At 47.3% G+C, this 14,349-nt stretch overlaps 3 protein-coding genes across 3 annotated transcripts; 1 reads left to right on the top strand and 2 right to left on the bottom strand.

Moving 5' to 3' along the window:
* Nucleotides 1-3,142: 3,142 nt before the first annotated feature.
* On the top strand, nt 3,143-4,738 carry chrm5a (cholinergic receptor, muscarinic 5a; the record flags this gene model as incomplete). The annotated part of the gene is made up of 1 exon (XM_084437983.1): nt 3,143-4,738. One exon carries the CDS (start codon nt 3,143-3,145, stop codon nt 4,736-4,738), a length of 1,596 nt encoding a protein of 531 aa, XP_084294109.1.
* A 1,186-nt stretch (nt 4,739-5,924) lies between these two features.
* LOC311308880 (fibrinogen-like protein 1-like protein) lies at nt 5,925-9,065 on the bottom strand. The gene is made up of 3 exons (XM_084437954.1): nt 8,956-9,065; nt 8,388-8,548; nt 5,925-7,092 (listed from the first exon to the last, which is right to left on the bottom strand). The coding sequence occupies exons 2-3, from the start codon at nt 8,530-8,532 to the stop codon at nt 6,398-6,400; spliced, it is 840 nt and encodes a 279-aa protein (XP_084294080.1). The 5' UTR covers nt 8,533-8,548; nt 8,956-9,065; the 3' UTR covers nt 5,925-6,397.
* A 1,075-nt stretch (nt 9,066-10,140) lies between these two features.
* LOC311309182 (KATNB1-like protein 1) lies at nt 10,141-12,441 on the bottom strand (the record flags this gene model as incomplete). The annotated part of the gene is made up of 9 exons (XM_084438361.1): nt 10,141-10,402; nt 10,787-10,880; nt 10,979-11,083; nt 11,173-11,262; nt 11,352-11,402; nt 11,484-11,599; nt 11,712-11,982; nt 12,127-12,164; nt 12,322-12,441. 9 exons carry the CDS (start codon nt 12,439-12,441, stop codon nt 10,370-10,372), a joined length of 918 nt encoding a protein of 305 aa, XP_084294487.1. The 3' UTR covers nt 10,141-10,369.
* Nucleotides 12,442-14,349: the final 1,908 nt, after the last annotated feature.

Below are 14,349 nucleotides of genomic sequence, written 5' to 3'. Positions count from 1 at the left end.
CCCACACAGACACACAGTGTACTGTAGGCTAGAGTATGTACGCACTTCTTATCCACCACTGATGTAAAAACCAAACCATTTCAGAATATTTGCTGTTATAGTGCTTGTCAGATAGCAAGCGGATCTGGGCCATATACAGGCCAGATCTGGCCCTTGTGGCTTAGTTCCGGCCCATATATGGCCCAGATCCGCTTGCTATCTGGGTTGTATACCCACTAGTCCAGTCACCACTACACTACTGCCTGCCTGTACTCAATTGTGTGTGGACTAAATCATCATCAGAGAGATGGCCTGTTTCTACTTCACACGCTTGTACAAATCAAATCAGGACAGAAGAAGAGAGAGCCAACAGGAAGTGTTGACCTGAGACAGGAGCTACTGTATAGCCGACAGTACAGTAGGACTCACTCAGAAACATACTGAGTGTGTTTAGTCCAGACAGTATCTTTTTTTTATTTAAGATTTTTTTAGGGCTTTTCAGCTTTAATGGGACAGGACAGTTTGAGAGAGACAGGAAACATGGGAGAGAGAAAGGGGAGGACATGCGGCACAGGACCCGAGCCGGGAATCGAACCCGGGTCCACCGCGTGAAAGTCTAGCCTTCACACGGGACGCGCCTTACCCGGTGAACTACCAGGGCGCCCCTCCAGACCGTATCTTTGCAGTGATGTCAGATGGATTAAATCCACACGTGACGTGGAAAGAGAGAAAACGGTAAACGCTGCCGTTTTTTTTTTTTCATTGCCTTTTTATCCATCACAGCCTGTACACACTGACTGAGCTTAAAGTGACATGACCCCAGATCGTCGACGCTACAGAGAGCAAAGAGGAAAGCTCTTCCGCGGGGCCTGGGTAAACTCACCCTCGGACCAGAGCAAACACCTGGCACACGCTCGGTAGAGCGGCCCGGACAATTCAAACAAGCCCTGGGGACACAGATGACACGGCCGTCCAGATGACACTGTCATCTCTTTTTGTCTGTTTGCTGATTGTTCCCTCGGTCAAAAGGCGTAAGCGCTTTTCTCTCTATCGCAAGCAATAGTCTTCTTCTTCACCTGGAAACCACTTCGCTGTTTCCCTGGTAACGGGGTAGCCGACACAGATGTGATTTACATCCCATTTGAACTCACGTGACTTTAAAGCACAAAAACAAGCCTTTACAGATATATTACAGTACATCACATCACATCACATCACATTACATTACAGTCATTTAGCTGACGCTTTTATCCAAAGCGACTTACAATAAGTCGGAGTGACGCGGAACCAGTCGCCCCGAGGTAGCAGAGCGTAGCGGTCGGGCGGGGGTGTAGGGTTTGACCATGGCCTGGAGGTAGGAGGGAGCTGTTCCTGTCATTGCCCTGTCAAGATATTAAGGGATTGTAGACATGGATTTTTCAGGAGGTGCCACAGCTGTTTTTGGAGAGTGCTTGAGAGGTTCAACCTATGTGTAGTCTCATGAGACCATCCTGCTTTTCTGGATGGTCTCTCACCGGTGTAAACACCCCTGTTTCACTCAACAAACCATCTGGCACAAGAGGTTAAAGGAGTATTTTGGTATTGGTATCATAAGCCCTGTCATAAGGTTATTTACAATCATAAAGGTCCATATAAAGATTTCGACAAATTTTGCACTTGAGATATTAGCACTCAGTGTTAGAGATATTCCAGGCGTGTCCGGCTGGGAGGAGGCCGCGGGGTGGCCAGGACCAGGTGGCGGGACTACATCTCCGCACTGGCCTGTGAGCGGCTAAAGATTCCCCAGGCAGAGCTGGTTGATGCTGCTAGGGAAAGGGATATCTGGGGCCCACTGCTGGAACTGCTGCCTCCGCGACCCGACCCCGGATAAGTGGATGACGATGGATGGATGGATGGATGGTTAGAGATATTAGTGCTAGAGATATTAACGCTAGAAACCCATCAGCACTAGATTATGCTCTTAGTCACTTTTAGAGAGAAGATGCACTTGTGAGTTCTGGCAAGTAGTAGTACATCGGCTCTTCCTCCGTTAAATGCAATTATTGTTAGTCGCTTTGGATAAAAGCGTCTGCTAAATGACTGTAATGTAATGTAATGGCTAACTATATGATGGATCTCAATGGGGGCGGCTGTAGCTCAGGAGGTAGAGCGGGTCATCCAATGATCGTAGGGTCGGCGGTTCAAATCCCGGCTCCTCCTGTCCTCCTCCTGTCGAAGTGTCCTTGGCCAAGACACCGAACCCCAAATTGCTCCCAATGAGCAGGCTAGCACCTTGCATGGCAGCTGTTGCCACTGGTGTGTGTATGTGTGTGAATAGGTGAATGAGCGGCCTTCATTGTAAAGGGCTTTGGATAAAAGCGTTATATAAGTGCTGTCCATTTACCATTGCATATATATTGTGTACATGCTGTGACATGAGCAATGAGCACTAATCTCAAGAGTGCAAAGTCTGTAAATGTTTTACTATGGACTATTGTCTATGGACTATTGTCTATGGACTATTGTGTATTATTGTAAATAATTTAATAACAGGGCTTATGATGCTCAATACCAAACCACTGCTTTAATCTATGTGTGCATCTCTGTGTAAATTCTCAGAACTGGAGAAAGCTGTCTTACTTACTGTAGCAAACTATTAAAGACCTTCAATCAAAACCAGGCTGTCACATTCCAGATGTTCCCACATAAACTTAAGTAACGCATCTGTCTGCATCCCTAAACAACAAATTAACAATCTTCATGAATGATTCAGTGCAACCTGAGCCTGTTCTGTACAAGCTAAGCGGAGCTGGGTAGACGTTTATAGAACACAGCCAGGACATGCAACTAGGCTACAGTATAGCTGCTCAATGTTATTGCCTTTTTACATAGAGATTGTATGGGTTGTTTCTGCTTTTCACAGTGAAAGCCCTGTTGGCGTCTTGGTGCTGTTTTGACATGCTGCCCTGTTGGTTATTATTACTACGAAGATGACATCTAGTGGCTGATGGTGGAACTTCTCTTTTTCTCATGTACACCAAGCTGTTGTACCGGTACCATAAAGGACCTTGCAAAGAACCCACTATTCATGTATTTTATCTCTCTTTTCAGAACCTCTCCTTCAAAATGACTCGCCCAATGGACCATTCTTTCTCACCCAAACCGCAATAAGGACCGTTTGAAGATGGAGGCCGGGAGCATCCCGAACTCGTCTATGAATAACAACACCGCCGCCGACGTCCACCTGGTCACCCACAGCCTGTGGGAGGTCATAACCATCGCCAGTGTGTCCGCCATCGTCAGCCTCATCACCGTCGTGGGGAACGTCCTGGTCATGCTGTCCTTCAAGGTGAACAGCCAGCTGAAGACCGTCAACAACTACTACCTGCTGAGCCTGGCCGTGGCAGACCTCATCATCGGCGTCTTCTCTATGAACCTGTACACCTCCTACATACTGATGGGCTACTGGGCCCTGGGGAGCCTGGCCTGTGACCTGTGGCTGGCTCTGGACTACGTGGCCAGCAACGCGTCGGTGATGAACCTGCTGGTGATCAGCTTCGACAGGTACTTCTCCATCACCAGGCCCCTGACCTACCGGGCCAAGCGGACGCCCAAGCGGGCCGGGGTCATGATCGGACTGGCCTGGCTGGTGTCGCTCGTCCTGTGGGCCCCGCCCATCCTGTGCTGGCAGTATTTCGTAGGCAAGCGGACGGTGCCGGAGAGGCAGTGTCAGATCCAGTTCTTCTCCGAGCCTGTGATCACCTTCGGGACGGCCATCGCCGCTTTCTACATCCCGGTGTCGGTCATGACCATCCTGTACTGCCGGATATACAAGGAGACGGAGCGCCGGACCAAAGACCTGGCTGAGCTCCAGGGGGTCAACTACTCCTCCTCGGAGACCGCCGGGGTCCCCCCGGCCCAGAAGACCGTCATCAGGTCCTGCTTCAGCTGCAAGCAGCTAGGCTCCGCCTCCCGCGACGGCGCCCAGGCCTCCTGGTCCTCCTCCAGCAAGAGCCACGCCCCCAAGTCGGCCTCCGGCGCCACCAACGACGAGTGGTCCAAGGCCGACCAGCTGACCACCTTCAACAGCTACGCCTCCTCGGAGGACGAGGAGCGCCCGGCGTCGCCGGAGGCGTTTCAGCCGCCCTATCAGAGCCAAGCCTGCGGGCCCGGTAAGGCCGCGGCGGGCGGCGCCAGCGGGCAGCTCGGCGGCTACGAGGAGGACACCTTCTTCCACGCACCTCCCAAGAGCAGCCTGCAGAGGAGCAGGAAGTGCGTGTCGTACAAGTTCAAACCCGTGCCGCCCAAGGACGCCGGCGCCGGGCGGAGCAAGAACGGAGACGCCAAAACGGCGACGTCGTCCTTCTCCTCGGCCGAGTCGATGAGCGCCCCTTCGTCCGCGCCGTCCTCCAAGCCCACGGACGCCACGCTGAAGATCCAGATGACCAAGAGGAAGAGGATGGTGCTGATCAAGGAGAGGAAGGCGGCGCAGACGCTCAGCGCCATCCTGCTGGCCTTCATCCTGACGTGGACGCCCTACAACATCATGGTGCTGATCTCCACCTTCTGCTCCGACTGCATCCCCGTGTCCCTCTGGCACCTGGGCTACTGGCTGTGCTACGTCAACAGCACCGTCAACCCCATGTGCTACGCGCTCTGCAACAAGACCTTCCAGAAGACCTTCCGCATGCTGCTGCTCTGCCAGTGGAGGAAGAAGAGAGTGGAGGAGAAGCTGTACTGGTACGGACAGAACCCCGTGGTCAACACCAAACTCACGTGAACCGCTCGCTCGCGATGAACACATGCTGTACCCGCTACTGAAAAACTCACACTGTGGATAAGACACGTGTGATTGAGATACAGTACAATATCTCTGACTTGAGATACAGTACAATATCTCTGACTTGAAGAACTTTAAGAAGAGGCTTCGTCAAAAGTACAAATCTGTTGACAAGACAGTAGGTTATGGTGTAGTTTATTTAATTGGTATGTTGATCACAGCTTGAGAGATGCAGAATACAAAAGTATGAGATCATCTTGCCCCAATATACACATTGACCCTGTACAATTCATTGCAATTGAATATCAAAATATCAAAGTTACCCTTCAATAAATTTGCATCCTTACACATTAAAATGTCACAGAATAACATGTACTGGTTGTTTTAAAGGTATTAATTGTGTTTGTATTGAGGATGCACATAATTGTATTATTATTGTTTTATTTTGTAAGGGCTATAACTGTTACTGTCTTGATTTCAGAGTTGGCTTGGTAAGAAATGATTGTATGCTCTGATGATCAAAGCCTTGCTCACGTGTGCCATTTATTCACAGTCAGTCAGATCAACCGTCGAAGATTCAACATTATGCTTCTTAACATTTATTATTACTACATTGGTTCAGAACAAATATAAAACCGTGTTCCTCATAAAGTTCCCATGAGGCCGGGCAATACAGGAAACAGAATTTGACAGGAAAGAATCGGATCAAGATGCATGATGGGAGTTCAACTACTGCCATTATTCCTGACTCGGAGGGAGGTTTTTGTCAATGCACTGCATCATAACACTTCTTACGATCTGTCCTCAGGATATTGTATTGTTTTGTTATTCTGCGTTAAAATGTTTTCCTGTGGCTGACAACAGCGACCGCCAGTTTTTAACAGCCCAGGACCCATGAACTGACCACCATAACCCAGGCTACAGTATGTGTTGAGAGGCTTATACAGTCTGCTTAAAATGGGATAACTTTATGTAAACTGCTGCATCAAATCCTTTTTCTCTCCAAATACCTTTCCATAAAACATTTGATAAGCATTGTATTGTATGGGTGAGTAAACGTGTATTTACAAGTTGTTTTACATGTGTAATAAGCTGCAGTATGACGCCATGAGAAAAGTGTTTATTATTTCCATTTGTGTTTTTTTTTTTTTACTCTGATGAAATAGAAATACAGAAATCTACACTTGCTTATATGGGAGAGGGTAGAGGAGACTCACTGTAGACATGGTATATATGACTTATATCCAAAATGGCTTTTTAAAAATATTTTCAAAAATGTGCTATGAATCAGTTGATACAGTATGTTTCCTTTGTCGTATTTTGTGATCATAAGTCTGTGCATTTCTGAATTAAATGTGCTGAAGCCACTTACTGTACATATACAGTACCTTCATTCATACCAGTCTGTTATCAAACCTAGTCCTGACGAGTTACAGTATGCCCCCTCTAGTTGTCCCTGCCCAGATCTAGCAAACTCGATTTAATGTACCATAACAAATTCTAGATGAGCTTAATCAGGTTAGTGCTGGTCTGGGTCAAAGAGAGGCGCCACTGCGGCTCTCCGAGACCAGGATGTAAACAAAGGAAGACCACATCGATATGAACATACAGATTGCATTTACCCCCCTGAGGTCCACCCTCTCCGGACCCCATCAGCCCTCACAGCTCATCCTTGGGGCAGTCCCCGTTGTGAACCACCTTCACCGTCTCCGAGGGCTTCACCATCATCCAGGCGTACTTACACAGGTGCTCCTTGTTGCAGTCCTTCTGCCAGTAGATGACGTTCTTGCGGTTGAGGTTGGCGCCGGCGCAGGAGTCGTACCACCACCCTCCGCCCGCCACGCCCTGGAACTCCAGCCGGGCGCAGTTCTGGAAGTAGTTGTCGTTGTCGCGGTCCTTGGTGGTGAACCTCTGGTTGTCGTGGAGGTAGTTCTCCGTGTCCTGGGTGAGGGCGTCGACGGCGGTGCCCTGGAACAGGCCCAACCTCAGCCTGTAGCCCTCCGCCTCTCTCTCCACCAGGAAGGGGTCGTACACCCCCGCCTTGGTGACCGCGTTCCCGTCCACAAGCTTGACCCCCAGCTTGTAGAGGCCGGGCCCGCCGGTGAGCCGGTGGAGGTGTTCGTTCCCCAGCCAGTGGTCGCCGGTCAGCACCCCGAAGCCGTGCTTGTACTCGTTCCAGGTGCGGTCGAAGTCCACGCTGCTGTTGACGGTGATGTGTTGGACCACGGTCCAGCCGCCCTCCTGCATGGCGCAGTAGGCCAGGACGGGGGCGTCTCCGGGCTGGATCAGGTACACGCCGTCCCTGGCCTGTCCCCCGGACCTCAGCAGCATGTCATGGCAGTCCCTGGGCAAGGCTGAGGGGCAACAACAACAACAACAACAAACCCCATCATCACTCTGGATCAATTAAAGAGTCGTCACATGACGTCATGCTGATCAAATAGGCTACTTTGCCTGATTATTTGCTCAGTTTAAACACCAACTGTTGATGAACAAAGATGATTCACCTACAGCGCAGCGCCACTCCTCGACTTATCAGCTTTGAGCTAATCTGCTGGCTAAGGCACTTCCAACACATACAAACTTTAAATGTGATAACATGGTAAAACATTGATGCTCTGTCACGTTATCACAGCTGTCGGTCTGAGAAGACAGTGCCACGCCGTACAAAATGGTCTCTTATCAACGAACGAGAAGTCACCCTGTGAAGCAATGGAGGTTTTTCACTATTTGGAATTTGGAATTTGAACTACACTAACTTAAAGGAGTATTCAAAAGAGTTGGTATGTCTATCAGTGATAAGACTAGAGATACCGTAGAAGACTTGTATGTTGTAAGTAGAAGAACAATGTTGTAAGTAGAAGTCTCGCTGAAAAACAGGGATTCCATTTATTACAGTATCCATGAATTACGAGAAAATTCTGTTGAGCAATTAAAACGGGTCTGTAACCTGCGGCAACGGAGGTCTTTAACCCCTCTCCAGTGGCTCCCTGGCTTTGACCCAAAATTATATGGTTATTTTCATTTATAATTTTGTAATTATGGTTATTTTCATTTATCTTTGTCCGGGCTAGCTCTCATTTTCTGACTGGGACTGAGAGATGATGAATTATTTTCGATTCATTATGAGACTCTAGCGAGACATAATATTACATAACATTGTAACTACATAAGAACAGTAGGGCCTAATGTAACCGCAGTCTTCAGTCTGTCTTCTGATGTTAGTAACTATGTAGGCTAGATATGTTGTAGACAGAGTTCTAAAATAAATGACTGATGTGATAAAATGCTAGCATGGCGCCTAATGACACTAATTGAGAGGTGTAAATGTACCCAGCACAAAATTCACCAGAATGCAGGAAAGGAAATGTTTGATGCTCATTATTTCCTGGGAGAGGACCCCCAGACCCCCACCACCCCCCTTAATATGCCCCCCCTAGTGCATTACACCAGGCCTGAAAATAATATCTAGGAGAAACAATACCTTGATTATAACGCTCTAATGTTTTGTGGCTCCAAGGTTTTTGATCTATTTTTTGTTCAAAATGGCTCGTTTGGCAACGGATGCATACAAAACATATATAATCTTTGAGTTACATGGTAGAACTCATAAAAAGGATCTTAGATAGTGTATATCCCTATGCAGTACGTTTGAGTCCCTGGTTGAGGACCATCTCGTGCTCCTCCAGGGGCAGCAGGTGGAGGTTCTCAGCCTGGATGGGTTCAGGGTGTCCTTCAGCCAGACTGAGCAGCAGCAGGACGACCGCAGCCGGCCACGACCTCTGACCCCGCATCCTTCACCTGGACCGTCTGTCAGGGTCAACATACAAACACAGACACACACACACACACACAGACACAGACATACACACACAGACACACAGAGACAGACACACACACAGAGAGACAGACATACACACACAGATACATACACAGACAGACACACACACATGCACAAACGCACGCACACACACACACACCTTTACCTTTTGTTCAATGGTATAAACTGAGTTGAGAACCAGAAGCAAAAACACTGCAATTATAGTACATCACATCTGATCATTTGACAACTAAAACTTAATTGATCAGTACATACAGCCTACTGTAACTATCGACCTACTCAACGCACAACTACTTCCAGTAGGACACAGGAACACGAATGAAAGAATCACTGCCAGGGTGACATTTAAATGGAACCAAGAAAACAATACACTCACCTTCAGTGGGACAACCAGTGAGTTTAAAGCTCTTACAGGGTATGCTGTAGTCTGTGAATCCTCACACACACACACCCACACACAGAGACTGTACGTTGAGTACACTGAATAGACAGGGAGAGACACAGCGAGCTATAGACAAGGCAATCCTGGCCGCCAACTGTAGTTTCAGAGTCCACCGAGGTGTAGTCTGTTCAGCTCAGTCCTCTACGGCCCAATCTTGGCTGGACTTCAGCCCCCAGGCTCATATCACCATGGGAGACACCAAGGGGTTAATGACGGGTCTTTACTCATCTGTGTCAAGTGTGACGGTTACGTCATATCTCTCCCTCATTGGTAGATCTTCCTCCAGATCAGGGGAGATGATGTGACAACCTTTGTGTCGGTGTTGCAATTATCAGTTTGGTGTATTTGATTAAGTGGAGCAGCAAACGGCTGCTCTTTAAAACAAACGACTGTGCCAGTTGAAAGGTTGTCTGTTTTCACTGCTGTGCAACATCTGGGTTAATCAGATGTTGCGCAATGATATTCAACATCAGAATGACTTGATAATGCAATCAATAATTTATTTGAAATATGTGGTGGGGATGATGATGTATTAATCGGCCTTTTGGAAATTCTTCAGTCTGTACATACAGGCCCACAGAAGTCACCTCTCTCACTTCTTAATGATCCCTCCCTCCCTCCCTCCCTCCCTCCATCTTTCACACTTCCCATGTCTTCCAACCCACCATCCCACATCTCATCTCCGCTGCCGGGCCGGGCCGGGCCCACCCAGGCCTCAGAGTTGTCACGACAGGCTCAATAACAGGATCAATATCTGCTGCGCGTGGCGCTTTACGAACCAAGAGAAGAAGAGGAGGCGTCGGTGATGTACAGTAGCGTTTATGGACTCTCGTTTTCAATGAACTACAAAACATTCATTTTCTGTCATACAATTCTTCAACCAAGATCGCGAGTACATTTGACGTTCAATTGATCCACCAAGTCCTCTAAGTGCATTATCGATTCATTCACGTGGCATCATTGTACAGTAGCACTTCTGATTAAATTGATTCACAATAAACAAGACAAGGCACAATAGTAGAGTAGGCACTGTGGACTCTGAAGTGTTTCTGACTGAGGTAAACAGTCTTCATCTGACTGAGGTAAACAGTCTTCATCTGACTGAGGTAAACAGTCTTCATCTGACTGAGGTAAACAGTCTTCATCTGATGGCCTTTGTTAGCTGAAGAAACCGTTTCTCTTCCGTCCAAGAACAGTGGAAGCAGCTCTTAAAAGTGCATTGATTCTTTGAAGCGCATTGTGTTGCCTCTGGGTATGAAATGCGCTATACAAATAAAGCTTTGATTGATTGATTGATTGATCGACTCTTTGAAACGGTCTCAGGCCGGATTGTAGCTTCCCACTGTCATCAGGGAAGCTGGGCCAGGTAAGTGTCTACCACCTAGGGAATGAGAGAGAAGAGGATGGATTTAATAAAACAGCAGACTGAGTACTCAAGTGGGTTGATTGTTGATCTCTGATATTTGGCTGATGATTGGCTCCGCCCATACAGAATGCCCCACTCAGGTCTGTGTCTTTGTTTAAGACTGAGCAGCTGAAGATGCTTGTTTGATCTGCCCTGACGAAGGCCTCTTGGCCGAAACATGTAGGCATTTTTAGATGTTCATCATGAACTAGCCCAATAACAAAGGCTTTTTTAATTTTGTACCAGAAGAGCTGCCTTAGTTTTTTCTTTTCCATGGTATGAATTTAATGTTCTGTGTCTCTACTCATATCTTCATGTTCCAACAAAGACACTGATAACACTTCAACCAAAGCCCCTCACCGTTGCTATGTGGTCTTCAGTCCCAGAAATCAAGCTCAAATATGGCTCCTGCTTCCACAGCTCCAGAAGCTGTTGTTTGAACACTTGGACATTTCTGCGAAACCATGATTAAAGACAAGATGTTAGTTACTCAAGGAAGTGTGTGGGCTCCAAAGAGAATACCAGCATCTCTCCAGTTCACACTAAACAAACCTATCTGATGGATGATTGACAGTTCCATTGCCATCATCGGTCGTAAGCTCCTCCCACCAGTTTTTCAGCACTGACTCCACCCAGCGTAAACCAGCGATCACATACCTGCAGTAGGCAACAATGTAGGATCAGTTGAAATGGATTTGGGGAGTGTTGTTGGTTAGAGATGATTCATAACAGGTGGTGGTACTCACTCTTCATAAGGGCTTGTCAAGACTTTTCTCACTAATGGGAAAAAGTCAACACACCAGCCAATGGAAATGTTTGCCGATTCCTCCTTGATGCTACAGGGAAAAACAATATTAATGTCTAAAAATGTATTTTCTAGATCTTCAGTTCTAGTTACTGCTTCCCCGCCCTTCAAAGACGGTACCTTTTTGTGATCACTGGAAGAAAGTCAACAAAAGCGCCCAAGTCTTGGTTTCTGCGGGAAAGAACACACTGTTACGACACAAAGTCATTGTAAAAATTCAAAGAAATTCTCTTGACATTGTGACTTTGTTACCTGAGGAAATACGTAAGCAGTTCTCCAGCGTTCCTCCTCCACAGGGTAATGGCCACGCTGAGTCTCAGGTTTCTGCCGAAGAGCACCTCCGCCATGGCGCTGTGATCCTTTGACATCTGAGCAACGGCATTGTGTCGAGGTGGCGCACATCAGATCGCATTTCTGGAAATGTGCACATCCAGACAAATCTATACGATACTATTACAGACGTACCAACGACCGCCTCACCTCTGTGATGTAGTCAAGGTTCCTCGAGCTCCCCGCCTCAGGCCTGCAGGGATTATTGGCAGTTGGTGGGAAGTCTAACGGATCCATGTAGAAGATCTCCTGCTCCATGTCCTGCGTGGACACCAGCTCGTTCTCCTTGTTGGCCATGTCCACGTTGCGGCCGGCGGCGGGCTGCTTCCTCCAGCTCACGGCCAGGCGGTGGGTCTTCCTCTTACACGACACCACCCTCTTCAGCCTTGCTGCGTTGTTCCCCGAGCGGCTCACTGGACATCTGGGACACAGAAACTGTCACACAAAAATGCATACATGTATGGCTACAAGACTGCAGTATGCAGTATGTTATTTTGATGCTGTCGAAGGCAATACCTTTACATGTAATGTGATTTTTTTTTTAAAGAGCACAGTGCTGTCTCACCTCTTTTTGATGATGTCGTGCTTTTTATTGAAGTCCACCTTCAAGGTTAATAAAAAAAAAATGTGTGACAGATTGAGGAAGAGCTTGACATAAATGGCAGAGGAGTTGCACACTACATAAAGGTATTATTTGTTCATCACGATATCACACTTGTTGTTACGGAACATTCCAGACTAACGGTGTAAAGCTGCTCACCTCCTCCTCCGTGTTCCTGGCCTGGGAATAGCGCACCCTGTACTGGACCATGTCCTGGGGTAGAGCGTCCTCAACACCCTGATACTCTCCGTCCTCACTGTCCCGGTCCTCAGACGCCATCATTCAAAGCACATCGTCCTGGAGAGACATGAACGTTTGTAATGCAGGAATGGCAGCCTAGCTTCCAGTTCCACACTCGGGAGGGTTCAGGGCGCCTCAAGGGAGAACAGAGCCTTAGTTCTGAGGCAAACATACACTGGTTCAGTCCAGCTTTTACATCCCTTGAAGAATCCCCCTTTACATAACTAGCTGGTGCAGCACACATGTATACACAACCCCCTTCCCAAGAAAGAAACATAATAGGCTTATTTTCTGTTCTTTTTCAAAGCTACTTTTTTTTTTGCAGCACATGTTGTGAAACTACATCACCATGACTCAATCCAAGTTATAGGATTCAACAAGAGAGCAGGAGGGGCCCGAAGGTAGTTGTGGTCTCAGGTGAAAACAGGTCAACTCAATTACCCACAATGCACACATCACGTGAGCATTGTTTTGAACAATGACGGCTGACGTCAAAGAAAATGGTGAGAGCAACATCCGACTCCTTTTGTAAGTAAGATGTTTTCCCCTCCCGTTTAGTTATATCTCAACCGTGCTCAGCTACAATACTCATAACAAAGACGTAACTAACGTTAGTTATGTAGTTAAAGTTAAAGCAGGCTCTCGCTTGTTTCTAAACCTTCTTTTAGATGTCTTTTTTGTCTTTTTCGACGTCCAAAGACATCCAATTAGGAGCCAGAATGAATGTTTTTTTTTTACGTTCAGATATTGAACCCGTTCTGCACGTCCACAGACGTCTTAGAGGGGTCCAAGCCAGACGTGTGAATATTGAGGGGTCCAGCAGACGAACACACGGGGTTCAGGACCCACGGACGTTATTAAGACGTGATCTGAACGTCTCCCTGACGTGTTTGCTGGGTAACATGGGCAAATTATGTCACTTGGAGGATTAACAGACCTGTCAATCACGAGATGAGATTGCTAAACTAATGTGTCGATTAAATGGAAAACGTTAAGGAAGTAATTTGTAGCTATTGCCCAACAACGCCCCATCCCCATAGCACATACCTCTGCATGTACGGATGACCTTTCAACCTTCTTAACTTCCCATATTGTATTTCCGACTGATTAGTGGTGTTTGTCTACTGTACTGTCTACTGTAACTGTGTTTCTGTCTACTGTAACTGTGTTTCTGTCTACTGTAACTGTAGCTGCTTCCCTGTGCACAACGACCGCCCTACAGTAGAGTACAGTCTGCATGGAGCTGTCAGTACAATGCATGCACTGTGCCTTGTTAATGTGTAAAGATGCCCTCTAGTGGCAAGATGAGATATAGTGGCTGTCATCAAGATTCAAATCTAAACAGCCTTCTTCACTGTCAGGGTCACTGTCTACTGCTGTTTTTATTTACCCCAAAGTAGCCTACCGTCTTTTGAAGATACGGACATATTGTGCATGTATCTATAATAACCTTACAGAGGATATTATGCATTTATCTGAAGTCACTTTTAGAGCCATAATAACAAAAGAAAGCAAAAGCACAAAGTAAAGGGTGGGGGGGGGCGGGGGTTACTCGATTACTAGTGGTCCAAACCATGGACATTGGACAATGCAAGAAAGGGGGATGGGCTGCACTTGAAACAAGCTAGACAAACAAACAGATTTGGATAGGATTTGAATTGCTATATTTATTCTCAGTTTTTAGCATTTTGGCACTGGCTAAAATCTCTTTGGGGGGGGGGGCCCAAAAATTCCTCTATGCAGGAAAAACCCTGCCGATGCACCTCCAGCCACCAGTCTGTCAAGCTCCTGAAGTTTTCGGACGACACCACCCTCATCGGTCTCATCCTCAGAGTCTGCCTACAGGTGGGAGATCGACCAGCTGCTGTCCAGGTGCGGCCAAAACAACCTCGAGCTCAACGCTCTCAAGACACTGGGAGGATTGTAGACTATAGAAAGAAACCCCCG

The sequence above is a fragment of the Borostomias antarcticus genome, assembly GCF_949987555.1.
Source record: "Borostomias antarcticus genome assembly, chromosome: 5".
In the NCBI taxonomy this organism is placed as follows: Eukaryota; Metazoa; Chordata; class Actinopteri; order Stomiiformes; family Stomiidae; genus Borostomias; species Borostomias antarcticus.
Note: the sequence above shows the minus strand (reverse complement) of the source record. Positions and strands in the feature narration are given on the sequence as shown.

Bases quoted from the DNA above. Each gene is read 5' to 3' on its own strand.
- LOC311308880 (XM_084437954.1), bottom strand. From the start codon at position 8,532: ATGCGGGGTCAGAGGTCGTGGCCGGCTGCGGTCGTCCTGCTGCTGCTC. The intron at 7,093-8,387 runs GTACTGCATAGG...GTTGCCCCTCAG, and splicing joins CCTCAACCAGGGACTCAAAC to CCTTGCCCAGGGACTGCCAT.